General features: G+C 37.6%; 1 protein-coding gene across 1 annotated transcript in view; it reads right to left on the reverse strand.

Moving 5' to 3' along the window:
- The window catches only part of PTPRG (protein tyrosine phosphatase receptor type G), a 324,449-nt gene that overhangs the window by 83,612 nt on the left and 223,276 nt on the right, over positions 1-17,561 (reverse strand). The window contains exons 9-11 of the mRNA XM_072421218.1: positions 9,995-10,179; positions 5,351-5,459; positions 1,997-2,046 (exon numbers count right to left, since the gene is read on the reverse strand). Of these exons, the coding sequence (XP_072277319.1) occupies positions 1,997-2,046; positions 5,351-5,459; positions 9,995-10,179 (344 nt within the window). The remainder of the gene's footprint in view (positions 1-1,996; positions 2,047-5,350; positions 5,460-9,994; positions 10,180-17,561) is intronic.

Here is a 17,561-nt window from a genome sequence, read left to right on the forward strand (position 1 = left end):
ACAATGTGTTGGCGTGATGTCTGGAAAGCTTGTTGGAACTTTCTAAATTATATTTTTATTCACATAGGAATGAACTGAAAAAGCTGAGTCCTGCGAGCCACGACTACAAACATATTGGCCAAGCATGTCACTGAGTGCTAGGGCTAGCCGGATCAGAAGAATATTTGGAAGAAATGTGTGTAAACCAAGGCATTTCACTTTTTTTGCGTCTGTCTAGTCTACTAATTATACTAATAAAACTTATATCTACAAAAAACTACTTGTTCCAGTGCTGTTCTATGCACACAATCTGTTATCCCAGGATGTGTAGATAGACCTTAAAGCTCTTATCCTGGGCTACAGATAAAAATAATGCTTATGTTGTGAGGATGAGAACATTAGGGGGGAGTTGGTAGTTTAGACAAAGTGTGATTCACTTGATATTAATATATTCTAGGTTTTTGGGCCTGCACTAGCCTCATAAAAAGAAATATTGCAACAAAGCCAAAGATTGCATATACACAGAGATGTCAAGTTCTATAAACCAGGTTTCAGGAAATGCAGCTAAAAAAATGTGATTAGTTGCTATGAAAAAGCCTGAAAATGTCTACAAAGACCCACACAGGAGTATGGTTGGTGCAAGCTTCATTAACTGGAACAATTAGATTAACATTCTGTGGGGAGCTTACAATCAGAGACCTATGAGTGACATTAATACAGCAGCAGATTGCAATGATCACCATTAATATGCAGCCTTACACTAGGTAGGAGACGACCTGTCTCCTTTTCACCTCCTGCAAGCCTCTGTTGCTGCTTTAAATGTCACCTGTCGTTCAAGAAAAGCAGGTTGAAAAATAATGACGTCTTATGGCAAAACAGCTGTTTGAAACATGTACAGGTCTCAGTGTAGGTCTGGTTAATGAGTGCTCATTGCAAATTCAGGCTGAATTAAAGAAAAATTCTAGTGAGCTTCATTTGCATTTAAAACAACCACAAAAGATAAACTTATTATAATTTTAGAATATGGTATAACCCCACAATCTAAGGCACAGAATTAGGATAGGACAATATAGCTAGATCTACCAAGTAATATTTAGATTGGTCAGGGAATTTTACCAATAGCTATGCAATATTAGGGCTATGATATAGGATTTCCTCTAAATGGGTTGCTAAGGGCATATTCCACTTAAACACATATGGAAAAAAAGTATGGCTCTTTGTGGCAACTTAGTTTACTCAAAAAACGTAGAGTTTAGCATTCTGAAATTCTTTTGAATGCTTAACTCTACGTTTTTTCAGTAAACTACTTAAGCTGCCACAAAGAGCTATTCTTTCTTCTTTCCTTCCATACGTGCCTATATGTACATAAGGCTTGGCAACCATCACTACAAAAGAAAAGGGTACATTTTTGGGGTTTCCCTATTTTTCCATTTACATAATGATTACTCTTGTTGAAGAAGCCAATTAAAGTCTTCATGTGCTGTGCCAGCTTGACTTATAACTGAACACTTATCTAGAAACACACAAATACCTTACACTACATTTGCTCTGGCAATGTGCACCATTCACTGCATTTGCTGTCATAGCGGTGGGCAGTATAGAAGCTGGGAAACAGAATGAGCATGCCAGAGCTCAGCCAACCATTGGTAAATGTGTCCAAATGTCACAATGCTGCTCATAGAGTTCAGTGTTCTCCCCAGCCCCTTTAAGCCGGGCCCACCACACAGCACTTTTCAGTAACCACTTGGCTGTTTTTGGGTGGTTACTACCTGCCTACAATTTCTTACCACGTGGCTTAAAAAATATTCTGGGTTAAACACTGGAATTGGTTAGTGTTGTCACCCCAGGTCAGGAACTCTATTACTGGTAGGCTAAGCATGTTAAAACAGAAAGAATAAAATATTTTAGTGTGTACACCTTTAGGATTTATTTTTGTTCTTGGTTTTATTTACACATTTACAGTAGTTTACAGTCACTTGGAACGGCTCAGGCCCCTAGCCCCATCTTGTGTACTTACCACTCCCGTTTTCACTATCCTGGTTCCTTCAAATATGCGAGTTGTATTGGCTGAAAATTAAACAAAAGGAAATTGGTACGTTATAATAAAAAAAATACATTTTCACATGCTTACCTTTCAAGAGTACTACAACTGATGAAGACCTAACTTTAACTTGGAGGAAGAATTTGCGCCATATATATTTTGTGCGAATTGAGACCATGAAAATTAGGCTATATTCAATATCACTGTATTGGTAATACACAATGGTAAATTCCAAAACTGGATAATCATGCCATGTCAGAAGCTAGATGGATCGGTGGTTAACTAGCTAGTTCGGCTAAATATTCAGGATCCGCAGCCACACTGCTGCATTGCTACATTTGTTGGAGAATGCCCCAAAGACCAGCATAGGTACAGGACCTCATACTATGAAAAGTATAGAGGTTAGCCACAGGTTTTATAGCAGGAATGCAATGACATTTGCAGACAGCAGGTTGTGGATTTAGGTTGATGCAGTTACTGATATACATATAAAAAAACTAAAATATATAAGGAATGTAGTTATAATTTTGCTCACAGAAACCATAAAATGTTATAACTAAATAGGAAAGGCAATTCTTAAGTCATGCTATAGCGCAATATCACTTATTGAACACTTCACTATTTTATAGGCTGCCTTTTTAAAACAAGAGCCTGGTCAACAAGCGCTTATATTGCTCAAAATGAGATAACAGTGACCCATATTGGTTAAACTTGAACACTCAACATTGCTACAGAATATTGCAGCTTGTATTCATATTTGCAGCACAGAAATCAAACCAGATGGTTAGTTCAGAAATAAAGACATTTGTGAGATTTAGTACAGCAATTGGTTTATTAGGAATACATTTTTAGGGCTATGTCACTAAAAGTCTCAATGCAGGTCATCCTAACTACTCCTGTTCCCAATTGTCCATCTTATGGTCCAGGCCATTCTATCCCTTTCTCTTCCAGTACTGTCCCTCTGAGATCTTCTGTCTGATGTATCTATAAACTTAGCAAAGCTTGAGATTTTACCATGAAATATTAATGTCTGCTTTTAGCAAAAAATGCTGGTAACTCTGCCCAGGGGTGAAGCTAGAGATATTGACCTTTAAACCTGCGTTGAGAGAATACAAAGAGTTGGCACTGATGGCTTCTTTCTGAACATGCCAGTTACCTTGCCATCTCTGGCTTCAGTGTTAATGATCAAGAACGAGCATGAAAGATATGATATCAGAACTCTTGTATGTATCTATGTATTTGGTTTGGATCAAACCTGAATTTCTAAAAGCCATTAAACCAGCATAAGAGTTGGGAAACTAGTGTTTTTCAATGAAGAATTTAGCATTGGCCTTAAGGGCTGGTTCAGAATTGCTTCAGCATTGAGCGATCCTGTGGGGTTTCCACCAGTGCTGGTTCTTAACAACTGACATCTAGTGGTAGTGAGTGGTACTAGGAGGGGTTTTAAACTTTCACACCATTGTTGGGTATACAAACAGTGGGTTACATTTATTTCATTTAGGAGTAGGATGTTGCTACTGGAGCTAGAAGAGTTTTCTGCTTTAAAAATTAACAGCAGCAATCCAGATACCAACTAAGTTTGCCTAAACTTTTTAGAACTGAAACTACAAAAAAAAAATCTATAGAGGCTTCCTATTATAAGCTCAGCTCCACTGGTGTTTTCCACTGTGGTTGGGTCACCGGTAAAGAATGTTCTTGTGCTTGGGGTAAGTAACGTTGTAAAGCTCCGGACCTCTCCAGAGCCAACAACAGATGCACTAATTAAGCTTAACAGATTGATTTAGGATCGTATGTGAAGACTTGCAAGTTCAGCAGCTACCGCTCCATTACTCCTCTGTAGGGGCTGTCAGCAGGCAACGTCTATCCAGATTAATTTTCAGGTTTACCATCCATGAAAACATCAACTTTTTTCCACTCTACAAAGTATCCAGTAAATATTTGCTTAATTTAGTATTTTTGAGTAACAATGCCAGACCTGTCAGTTCTGCTGCAGACGGCTGCCAATCCCATGTTTTGCCACTAACCGTTCACACGTTGTCAAACAGAAAGTTAATTTATTTTTGCATATCTTAATTACAAAATGTAAGGCGCCTATTTGATGCCTGACAGCTTATTTCTTAGATTTCCAAAGTCCCTGCCAGTACTGCAAAGGAGAGATTAAACGAATCTGACTTGGAGATGGTAAGAGTCGTTGATAATAAACATTCGCACTGTAGAAGTAGGAGTAAGTGCTTTCCAAAAGTAAGAATGGAATTACCTGATCAGTGATATCCCTTTGTAAAAGCAGATATACACAAATCACCAACATCACATATATGCTCCTATTGTAATTATATTTGATTTAAAAAAAAAAAGATTTCAAATATCTATGGGATTAGAGGTTTCCTAACTGTGCTCCCGTGTTGTCACCCTGTCATATGTATCACTAATACAGAATACAAGCCGACATGCAACAAACCTAAAATTGATTTCTTGAAAATAATTTGCTATTTGTTGGTCAATGTTTTCAATCCTGCACCTTATTCTTTCCAGGGTTTCTGGATCACCTAGGTTCGCTTATGAAAGTCTATCTTCTCCAGTCTTGGAGAGCTTTAAAAAAAATCAGACTTAGTGTGCAGGCATGATCCACAACTGCCAACTTTAGGGAGCTGGTCCAGAGCTAATGGTGGCGTGTATATATACAGGCAATTGCTGAAAGAGGCAAGAGGAAGTTAGCAGCTCCATAAAATTGCCATTAATCCACACTGCCTCAGTAATGTTATTGTTATCCACTCTTTGAATATGTCTAAGTGCACATCCATTGATTGTTCTCTTTGCAGGATGTACAAAAAATTTGCACTAAATATTATTTGAAGAGATAAGTTAATTCTTTATGCTTGGTTTTCTGCAAGCTTTTTTTTTTTTTAAACATCCTGCTGTGACTCTGCAGTTACTTACAGCTATCAGTAGAGGGAGCACTCAGTGGGTGGGTTCAGCATTGGAATAAATAGCTCCCTCTAGTGGTTAGATGCAGCAAACAAGAAATTAGAAATACTAGGAGGGTGCAGGAAACACACCAATGTCTTCAATTGGAGTCAGTCTGCAGCACAAATGGTGGCTAGAAGTTCTGTTATAAAAATGTATTTCACCTTTAACTATAAAGACAGACAATAACAAAATGAATGCCACTCGGGCGCCCCTTCCGTTTCTCTAATTTACCTTTCTACTTGTTGCAAAGACATTTTAAGCCATCATTTAAATATTACTGTCCAGGCTAGCTCTGGATATACCTGTTGCTGGTTTTTATCCTATATGGTCATACAATAAAACGTGATAACACACAACTCTTACCTTGGAAAAGCATTGTCTGGCTGAAGTCACTGCGCATGTCGTTGCGACACACTGCTTGCACTCTAAACAGGTAGAGAATGTCGGGAGACACATGGTTGATGATGGCTTTCTGTTGAAGACGAGAGAAAGAATTGAGAGTCAGTGTTTTCAAGACCAGCAAGATCCTCAGTGAAGCTCAACACCAGGCAGCTGGGAAAATTCTTTATCACGACGTGTACTTTCATATTTATATATTCACATCACACTCCCTAAAAAAATCTTGTCCAAAAACCTTCAAGTCCCTAAATACACTACAAGGTATTAATTTAAAACGGTCATGGATGTCATTAAAAAAGCAATTTACAGGGCTCAATAATGCTCGCCTTCACAAAGAACTGTCGGAAAATATTTATGTGGCCAATAAATGATAGATCCGTTGGAATCTATGTATTTTTTTACTTGTTTGTCTCTTTGGCTTTTATGTCTATTTTTTTATTAAGCAATAAAACCGATGAAGTGTTGGTGCTACATGCCCGAGCCAAAGGCGCTATCGTAAGTATCCCCCGTAAATAATGAGAATAGTGCACACCCCTCACTCCTTCAATTTACTCTTCAAGCAGAACAATGAAATGTCCTTTGTTAGTGGAGAAAAAGTCTTGACGCTTTTTTTAAAAAAAACAGGATTTATCTATTTCTTTTTTATTCAAGTTTAAAGAGGAACTAACAGGGCACAACAGTAAAGCATACGGTTATACAATAATTAGAATTATTAGCATTATTAGCATTAGAACCAGGGTCAAAGTTGTGACTAGGTCCCTACTCTGCGGGTACCTGGGTAGGTTCCTATGCCACTATCCTTAAAAAGAAGTTCAATAGAGCATTTGACATCAATGAAGTTGAACAAGTATATTATGTTGCTATGTCACATTATGTGGTTAAAGTAACATCAAGTCTCATTACAAAGTGAAGAACAATGTTTCTCAACCAGGGTTCCCCCAGAGTTTGCTAGGGATTCCTTGAGCAAGGAGCAATTTGTGACTCTCAGCTCTTTAGTTTAAATGACACCAGTGATCTTTTTGACTATCTGTAGAGGTGACATTCATACCAATGGCCAGCACCGTAAGAGACATCCTTCCCACTGATCACCAAGCTAATATACTATGAGCTGTAGATAACCTAATAATAGAAAAGGTTCTTCAAAGACCCGTATGTTTTTTCAGGGGTTCTCCTATGTTATAAAGGTCAGAAAACCCTGGTGTAGAGAACACAATGGGCAGTTCTGGCAGCCAACACATCTTCCTAATAGGTCCCGCATTCTAGTAAGTAAAGTGTAGGGGAGTAGTTAATCAGAATGGCCGTGGTCCCAATCCCAATCCACTTTTTATTAAATATAGGGTTAGGGCTCAGACCACTAGAACTTTTCACCACTAGAACTTTTCACCCATTGTTGTAGTTGCAGAGAGCTTGTACCCAGAAGCTAAAAAATACTGATCTACTCTCAAAGGACAGAAGTTAATAGTAAACTCAACCTTTATTTTTTTATATAGCATATAAAATTGTTTTACTTTGTGATTTAATGTCAATAAAAGTTCCTTTCCTTTATTACCTACGGCCAGATATGGGTCAAGAACTTTTCTATACAAACTATGTTCTGTATCAGCTAAAACACCTAGATTTTAGAGACCAGTAATGAAAATTAGGTTTTTCTTCTGGAACTCCCATCTCTCCTTTAGGAACACAGACAGTAGCTTCTCAGGGTTGATCTGTTGACCTAGACTAAAGCTGCATACACACATGCAATTCTTGTCGTTGGAAAGGATCTTTCACGATCCTTTCCAACGATAAGAATTGCACGATGCATGAACGAGTGCTGTACATACACGATGGAACACGAGGAACGATGGAGCAGCACCCTGCTGCGCGCTCTCCCCCTTCCCTTGCATTGGGATCGCTTGTCGTTCATCGTCCGTGGATCCGCCAGGATGAACGAAGCGGGCTGTACACATGCCAGATTCTCGCCCGATATCCGCCCTGAGCCGATTATCGGGCGAGAAAAATTTGACGTGTGTACGTAGCTTTAGTTTAGGCCAGTCTATCCAAGGACAATGATTCTCACTTTTTTAATAATACCCCTTTTGAAACAAAGGTGCATTTGCTCGTTTTTTTTATTATAGATATTTGTACTCTATATAAAACCAAACTAAAGTCCATATTATACTTGGGGCTGGTCCCTAACCTTGCTACTAACAACATTAACCAGAATTGAATATTGCAAGTGGCAAGTTGCCTGGTCCTTGTTGGCCATGGCATGTTGTGGTATCTGTAAGAAGCCCACTGACTGGATACCATTGTTTTTGCTACTTTTGTTTTTGGATCCTTAAGGTTGCTTGCCACCATAAACACATCATTGCATGAGTTCCTAGTTGTCCACATGAATGGAGGTATGAAAAGGTTTGCCTCTTGCCTACATTTTTTATACCTATAATATATCCTTCCTTATCTCAGAAAACAAGCTAACTTTGCCATACTTACCAGTAAAATACTCTACCTGATAATTATACAATAAAGCAAACTTATTGGGATACAATCTTATGACTTTTCCCAATATTTTTCTGATACTTGCATAGCCAATATATACACGCATAATGTCCAGGCAACTCACATTTTCGTAAAGTGTTCAAAATTGAAAGCCTATGGGTTTGTTTCAAGGTCGATTGTACAGTATAATGTTTGCTTACTACAGGTGGATAAAACTCTGTTATATTTTTTTCAATTGATACAATGAAACTCTGGTCAGGTTGCTTTAGCTAATTAATTATTGTACTTATTGTTCCCCTCTGATGTCTCCAGAGTCTATCTAATTCTGACAATGAAAAGGGTTTCGGAACATTGTAACCTTCTGTGTCTTTCAGCTGATTCTTCCTTCTTAGTTTGGTGAACCAGAGCACTTCCCTACGTGACCCAGTTAATAATGTCTAGTGGGGGCAGAGAGAATATAAATGGAAATGAGGGAAATAATCTTTATCTTTGAGGGTTATTCAGTAACTTATGAAGCAGCCCAAAGGGTGGCACGCTCAGAAATAAAATCTAAAAAAAAAAAAACTAGTAAGAAGTCATTAGGAATGGTATTGTGCCGGCTGGCATTTTTCATGTACATACACAATTACAGATTTCATTATGTTACTGGCCTCTCCAGATTAACATTAAATGAATTGCTCTGAAACCTGCAAGTCTCACTTTGATTCCTTGCAAGGGTAAAGCCGGTGTAGAGAATGCTGAACTGAGGAAATCTTAAAATAGTGTGCAGAAGTGAAATTATATTTGCATTTGAAAGCCATTCTGCTATGTCATGTTTTTTTCCTAACTGGTCAGAGCTTTTTTAAAAAGGAAAACTATTGTGTGTGTTTTTTTCCTGTAAGTATTCACTCTGTGTGGTTATTGTAAAACCTACCTGAATGTAATGTTTGAGGTCACCCTCCCATTTTTTCATGCTGGCCTACATTTTCACAACCAGATGTAACGGCTCTAAAGTGAAGGAATTTGGTTTATATGTAAAAAGTATTTATTAGGTTTAGAACTTTTTTTTTAATGAGGTTTTAGGATTTTTTTTTTGCTATTTTCCATGAGGAATGTAGGAGCAGAAGTTGTGCTATAAAGTAGCAAATTATAAAATTACAAAAATGCAGTTTGCCAATATGATGGACAGGCCAATACTCAGAGGGTGTAGTCATCTTGGAAATCCTGGGTTAGTAGTCAAAATCATCTCGGAAACGCAACATCAACTAAGAAAGGTTTCCAATGGCTATTGTCAATGGCCAAATGTATCTCATAACTTTAGGAAAATAATTATCCAATGACCAAGGGCTTTGTAGTTACATATATATTCTGTAGGACAATGATCCATAAAAGAGGGACCTCAAGCATAGCCCTTAATGTTACCAAAAGGACGCAATATACTGTGTTGGTAATGCTACAAAAACCAAACTGCAGGCATGTTTTAGGAGATGGTCATGACAAAGTGAGGTTTCTCCTATTCATCCTCCCTCAGACGAGAGCTAATTGTATAACTCTCATCATTCTTTCTGTCACTGGAAACAAGATCATTTCCAAAGACAATTATTGAGTGTCTGTACAAATCCCCAACACAGGAAACAAAAAGATTGGGTACATGTTATACAAGACTGCTAAAGACCAGGGTGTTACAGCCCCTTTACAAATCAATGCTCCAACATTTGTGATCCCAAAAGTACCCTTAAAAATTTACTTCTGCCACCATTTCTCACCATTACAAAAACATAAAAAGATAAATGGGCCAGCACCAACACACAAAAGTATAAAGGACATACACCAAAACCAATATATCAGCAGAAGCCAATCTAATAAATATTTTCCTTCACTAGTCCAAAGTAAGACCCCTGGGACCTGAGAGCTGCACAATAAGGACTAATAGGTGTTGGGACCCAGGGCTATAGAGTGCCATGCAATATATATACGTTAAAAGATCTTTACCACCCAACTCCATACTGACCTATGTTTAATTCAGATCTGAATGTAATTTAAACACATAATGACTGGCAGATAGAAAAACAGTTAAAACAATAATGTAAAAAATGTGACTTCACTGACAGCTAAAATTGATGACTTTTTTTTACCCAGGATGCTTACCAGTTCTTTGTCGCTGTCCTTTGTATATGTCTTTTCCTTCTCCTCATCATTCTTGGCCCAGCTATAGGACACCATGTAATTCATGATAGGAGGGTGGTAGATAATGTCAGGCTGGTTCCAGGTCACCAATAAAGCCGTCTTATTTACCGGTTGCACTTTCATGTTGACAGGTGGGGTGCTGCAGACTGGAACACAAAACACACAGAGCTTTGTTAATTAGTGGAACATCCAGCTAATTTGTGCAAATGTATCAAATGCTGTTTCAATTAAAATCACTCACAGATCCCTTGGCAAGTTATACTTAAGGATCGATCTATTTAAATTCTGCAGTTTTCTTTGCTAATGGAAGAAAAAAAAGGTCAACGCAGACGCTGGGGGACAGCTTGTGCAGGGCAGATTCTACGCATGGCTTATTTTTTTTCCCTCGAAGTGTGCATTGTGTTTTTGATGTGCTGAATATACAGCTGCCCACTGTTTCATTATCTGCTAAGTACAAAAATTAGCATTTTTGCATAGTTTTTGTAAACAACAGACAATGCCCAGGTTTTAGCTTTATAACTGGTTTTCGCGAAGACCAATAACAGACCATAACAATAAACCAGCTATAGGTATTGTGGGTTGAGTGACTGTACTCATAGTGGTCCCCAAGTATAAAACTTTCTGTAAGAATGGCTGCAAAAATTTCACATCTTCCATTGCATTTGGCATCAACACATACATAAATTTGTGGAAAAGTAACAAGATTTTAGGGGGATAGGCAGACTATAATTTATTTTAAACTTTTTAAAAAAATACTAGTTAAATATTTGTTTGCAATGCAGAAAATCCCTATTTGAAATCCATAATTGTGCAGTCACAAACATCTGCTGATTTTAAGGTTAGAATACCAAAAGTGGCTTCTGGGGAAAATAACTGAAATCCTGAGATCAAAGCATATTGGTTACTAGAAGCAACACAGACATTGGTTAACTTACTGCATATCTTAAACCTGCAGAAACAGTTTGCAAATGCAGAGCTAGTGATGGGCTTTCTTACTAGAATGCACAGCAAACCATGCATCATGGAAGCACTTGGGATCTGCTGTGCATAACTAAAATAATGACATATATATATTTCACATTTTTAAAGTTTCTAAAGAAAATAGGGTAACAGATTTGTAATGCTGCTGGACTTGCTGAGGGTCTAAGAACCATAGGTAGCCTGGAGAAAGTTTTAACACATTTGTCTATACACAAACTATCACAAACATAATGTAAAATGTGGCAGCTCCATATTATGACAGACATCACTTATAAACTGTATTTGAGAAAAATGTGCAGCCATTTTAGCTCCTCTGTGCCTTTAGGCTTTTAATTAAACCCCTTGTGTCCTCCGATTTTATTACTAGTATACATCAATTGTAAATGACAAAGTGACGGATGCGGAAAGAAGCACATCTCTCAATCCGATCTTGACCATGGGAAAGAAGGGATGAATGAAACTTTAGGACCTTCTTCCGGCCCTGCAGCAAACCCTTTTTTATGCTCTGGTGCTTGCTGACAGTTGGAAATGAGATTGCGGCTCATGCATTTAAAACCATCACTTTCACAAATGATTTGCTTCTGCAAACATGTGTCAGGCCATTCTCCATGTGTCAGAATATGTCCCTGACCCATCCTGCCTCCATCAATCACATATCATCACTTTTCCTATTTTATTTAAAGGGGATCAGTGATCAAAAAACAAATGGTTTTGGCTTTAAACATGTGAATGAAATCGCTACTACGGAATCTGTTCTATAAATTACAACCATTCCAACATTTTCTTGCCCGTCACCTTTTCATTCATGTTGGGAATCTTGATCTGGGCAGCTAAAATATTTTTCCTTCCATTTCTACCTTATTGTTCACTGAAATGCAATCAGCTCTATCTATATTATACAAAACAAATCAAGCCTTCTTTCTTTTCCCTATAAAGCCGCAGACATTGCAATGAAATATTCCATAGGGTTTCTATGCAGGGAAGCAGAACAGAGATATTGCTGTGCTCTTCACTATCGGACATTTTTCGCTCCGCCGAGGGAAATCCAATGTTTATGACGGAATATTATCTCCCCTTTCTCTCGAGACGCTCGTCTATCAAGGAAGAACATCTCCGATAGAAAATACACAGGATTCATCCAGAAAGACGGAGCCTGAGTACTTCACACTTCTCGAGGTCACCACCTAGTCATATTTGAAATTCAACGCAAGAAATACCACTGATCAAATCAACTGCAAATTGATGCATTATTAAAATGTATTGACATTCTGGGTCATTATGGAATGCTGCAACTGATTCATAATATATGAGCATAATGCACGCTATTATTTATCTAATGAATAAACCACTCTGGCCTGTTTCGTGGTGAATGATGACATATGATGCTTTGGGAAAAACATCACTTGGAGCCGGTACATACATACAAGAACATACAGCAAGTCGTCTAATGAATTGCAGAAAACACAACTTGGTTGGTACACCCACAGCATAGCTGTATTTGTAGGCCAACAGTTTAATAATGTATATTTGAAGCCAAAACATTTAATTTGTATTAAGTGGGCTCAAACTCCTCTCATTATTTGACATCTATGTCTTCTTAGGGACATTCCCTACGCTTCCAGTCCTGCAAACAAGAAATCTCCCCAAAGTAACTGGGTATTCTGCTCTTAGAAAGTTGTCACCAGAACAAGTACCCCTACTGAAATACAACTTAAAAATTATGGATCTTTAAATCTTAGTGCCACCAGAACGAGAGGATGAACCTACCTAGTAAGGACATACTAATAAAACCTTCTTTTTTAAACCCTGATCACATTCAAAAGAGGTTTTGACTTTAGATGTACTTTGAAGTCGAGGACATAGGCCATCTGTGCTTTTGGACGGAACTAAAGTTCCACTTTAAAAATTTGTGACCAGGTAGGGGTTTTTTTTTGCAGAAAGGGACAGGCGATGTCCCTTCTGCAATAAACATTCCTACCTGCCTGATCGTGTGCCTCAACTGTCCCATTGGTTGCTGGGATGCAAGACACTTCAGGGGTTTCCCTGGACTGCCAGGACTAAAAGAACTTCTGTGCGTCTGCACAAGAGCTAGGGTATTCCAGCCTGGACAATCAAGATGGCCAAGGATCACAGCAAGGAAAAGAAAAACATGGTGCACAGAATGGGGACAGGTGAGTATGCAGGGCCCAGTGCCACTTTATGATGCTTGATTTACAAAAAAAAAATATGAATTAGAAATGTAACTGCAAGACTGCAATAAGTAATATTATGCACAAATATCTGAGCTCTGGTCCACCTACCGGCAATTCCATACTGGCTAGAGAGGCCATCACATATAGTGACCAACAAAAAATAACCAATATTACACCAATAATATTAAATTATCTATCTATCCATCCCATATTTGTGCATAAAATATACAGCTGCTGTTTCCCAGTTGCTGATCTCACTGTACAGCTACCAGACTAGGTCTGTCTGTTTTAAAACAATATTACTCAAAACAATGTTCTCATTTTGTAACTTAGCCATGCATACCATTAATTTAAATAAAGCGCAAATTGTATTGAAAGGTCCACTTTAATATATTGGTTTCTGCATGGTGAGTCATGGATCACAACCTCAGCAAGAATTATTCCTAAAAGAAAGGGGCATTTATCAACACATGACAATCACGCTCTAGAAGAGCTGCATCCCCAAATTAGCATCGTGTTCAACTGGAAATAACAGTTAAATCACCTAAATAGCTGTATTTGGGCTGTTACTATATAGAAATGGCAACAATTGCTACTCATAAGCAAAAGAAAATGAACCAAATGTCAACGAGCCAGTGCTATATAGTATGAACGTATTCTTGGCTTTGCTGAAGCATTTATACTAAACACATCGGCCTGAAGTATCCCTTAAAACGTGATCTTGACATTTCTTCCTTTGTGCAGATAACAGGCTATGCTGAAACGCAGCAGCCGCAGCCTCCATCGCCTGATAATCACATATTCCGACGTGACAGCGTGTAACATTTGCACGTTTTAGCATACTAAGTGAGCATTTTTACAACGCAAGCGTGGCGTTTATATATGATTCGTTCATGGTGGGCATGGAGCATTAACAAAACATGTCAACGGCTCCTCAGCTCACGTCACACTGCTCGGCAAAACCGCTGTGTGCTTTCAGACAGAATGCGCTGAATTACATAAATGCTGCCGACATGGAGATCACAATTATAATGGTTGCTATGTAGACATGTTTACGCTGCTCTGACGTTCTAGATTTGTTTTATGGTAAAATGTATTCTATACGGAATGTTTGCTTTGAGCTATGAAATGCTTTATCCAATACACACTAAACAATTTCATGTTTAGATCCTCTTACTTGTTTGGGGGGAAAAAAGTTCAGCAAATATTCGCTTTTATGGAATCTCCCCATTTCATAGTGGACCTAAACCAAAATCTCAGATTTATAGATGATACATTTTTTTTTTATTTGCTGCTTTTATTAAAATAATACTTGGTAATCCTGCATTAAAAGTCCTTACTCCAGGTAAAGGGTGACGATGGTCTTTTATTTGTGTTGTCACCGTGTCACAAGCTGTTGGAAGAAAAATGACCAAAATGGTAAACCTTATATATAGCCCTTCTGTACCAGCATTACTATTGATTTATGTTTAACTGGTAATTTCACTAATTCACTAATATATAAAATTAGGAAGGGGTGAATGGCAATTCATTGTGACAATATCCGAGTGCCTTCTATTTTAGTAGTATATTTTTTCAGATTTGCATTTGGATAACCTGGTTGCAGCCACATATATTCATTCCATGAACAGATTTAATTTGCTTGTCATGTGACCATGACGAAGGTGTCACTTTATTAACACCTTGTTTCCTAAACTATTTGCATATTCAACATTACACAGAATTCATTAAGGAAGCCTGACATATTATCCTCCCTTTATAAAGACTGCAGAATTTGGGCAGCGCTGGGAATTCTGAAAGTAGTATCACAGTAATAGAGTGCATACAGGAAACCAGAAAGTGATGAGATTGCCACAATGTAAGTTGTGTGTACTGTTATAAAGAATACAAGTTCATTATTGGGTAGCTGGCACTCTTTACGTTTGAACCAGAAGAAGCAACACTGTCTTCCCAAATATTATAGTGAAAAACTTTTTTGAAACAACAAGGATGTTTATCCGAATATTGGTGTTAAAAGTGGATGTAAACTTTATCTAGATGTCATTTTGGTAAAACATAGTACCATTAAAATTGCTGTTTTTGTAATAAAATACTAGTAATACTTGAGCAGGATGGAGGTTCTTTGGCTAGAACCTTGTAGCAGCAAGGTCCCAAGTTGTCATTTTAGCCAGGACATTACCTGCATTGAGTTTGTATGTTCTCCCATATAATTCCTTTGGTTTCCTCCCACATCCCAAAAACATACTGGCAGGTTGATTATTGATGTCACCCTAAGGGTCGGGAAATCAGATTGTAAGACCCATGGTGAAACAGCTAATGATAGGACTATGACTCTGAACAGCACTACATAATATGTTAGACATCACCAGTTGGGTTGAGAGATGGCTTTGTACTAACTTAACTCCTAAGGATTTTGCACATCTGAAAGTTATAGTGGGGTTTTGGAAACACTTTGAAATAGTAGCATGTTCAGTAAGCAGGAACCAATATTTTGAAAGAATATTTCTTAAAATTTGATGTTTTTTTGTAAAAGTAAAAATTATTCTTGTTTGTGACTGTATGTTTTTTATCTTATACATAAGGAAATAATAGGCTATTTCTTTTCTGGTTACATTTTGATTAATTATTTTTTTTTACCATATCCTTTTTTCTTTTAATCTTTGTTGTAAATATATATAAATATATTAGTTAAATAATAATAATATTAATAGTTAAAGCACTATGTTGGTTGCATGGCATTTTCACAGTGGACTTCATGATAGTGACAAAAACAGAGGACCATGCTATGCATGTTAAAATGGGAACTTTACTAAAGGGCCACAAAGTGTGCTCACTCTCTAACAGTCCCTGTTTGAACAAAGACCTTCCTAGCAGGATCACTAAAATATTTGTATAATGGCACATCTGTATGTTAAAGCTTTTATTGATTGAGTACCAAACCCAACCAAAGGAACACATGAAGCAGGAGGATGCTTGCATAGTGGAAGTATTACCTCCGCCCCATTTTTCTTTCCACAAAGGCAGCATAGAATTGCCCTGGGCCATAAACTGAAGGCCACCAACATTATTATATTGTTATGGGGGTTGCACTAAGGGAAGATTTTTTAAAGGGCAACCCCACCAAAAAGATATAGGTTTCCAGAAACATTCGTCATAATGTAGAAGAATATTGGACTATTGTGATTTTGTCTAAAAGTAAATTCTAAAGTGAAAAAAACTAAAGTGAATATGACCATTATTAGGACGCTATGCTGTCCTATTCCTCCCAACTTTTTGAGATGTAGAAGAAGGATACCATTAAACAAACACTAGGTAAGAATAAATATACTGATTCCTCACTTTACCCCAAAAAGCTGTTTGAAAAAGCAAATTAAATGAATTAAAAGCAGAAGTGAACTACAAAAATTTTTTTATAATACTGTAAGCTTCATCATTTTGTTACTGCACAATACTATATTGTATATCAGACCTAAAATAGACAAAAAAAAAGAAAGAAAGAGGGATTTGTTTCTAAAAGCGAGACAGCTGGCAGCTATGTTGTCCTGGTCTCTCGGTGATCTGAAAAGTAAAACCTTCATTGATAGACTTGATAATCTGCTTTATAATCTGCCAGGGTGACTCTTAAGGGTCATATTTTCACGGTGATGCAATTTACCAGGAGCCACATAGACAGGATCCCGTGTGTTTTCTAATATTTTGTTAATCCAGATCTTTTTTTCCAGTGAATCAAACTGTAGCAGCAAATAAATATCTAGATGCATGTGCAAATATATATATAAGAATTGTCACTATTTGGGCTTCCCCTTTTGTCTTTCCTTCTGGTCTAACGGGGGCTTTATTCCTTCCTCAGTCTATATGTTTTTTCCTTTTTTCAAGCAAAGTAATTTTTTGCCGGTACATAAAAAAACACCTGCTGATTCAGATACAAATCCATAGTCCAGTAAACTATAGGACACTTCAACATATAACACTGGAATGGGTGGCGGGCTGTCTGGGAGACAAAGTAGGGGAGCAACCTGGTGTGACAAAGGATAAACTCCCTTCTTTTTCTCATGTATTTATGGCTAACCCGAAATTCATTTGTTTGTGATTGGTAACTGAATTTTGTGCTCCAATATTACATAAAGTTTTTCTCTCAGTTACAAAGACAAAACAGTTATTTATAAACACCGTCAAGGAGACCAACTCTAATGAAGAATGTTGTGTTCTATAGTAGCGCAAGACGGCTCAGGATCAAAACCTTCCTGGATTTTAAAATGTTGGCACTGATGCCTTACATTCTTATATGTTTGATCTCCAAGTGCTGGGATTTGGCAGCAGCAGAAAAAGTCTAGGCAGAGGTTTAGATCCTGCAG

Source organism: Pyxicephalus adspersus, chromosome 8 (genome assembly GCF_032062135.1).
Source record: "Pyxicephalus adspersus chromosome 8, UCB_Pads_2.0, whole genome shotgun sequence".
Taxonomy (NCBI): Eukaryota; Metazoa; Chordata; class Amphibia; order Anura; family Pyxicephalidae; genus Pyxicephalus; species Pyxicephalus adspersus.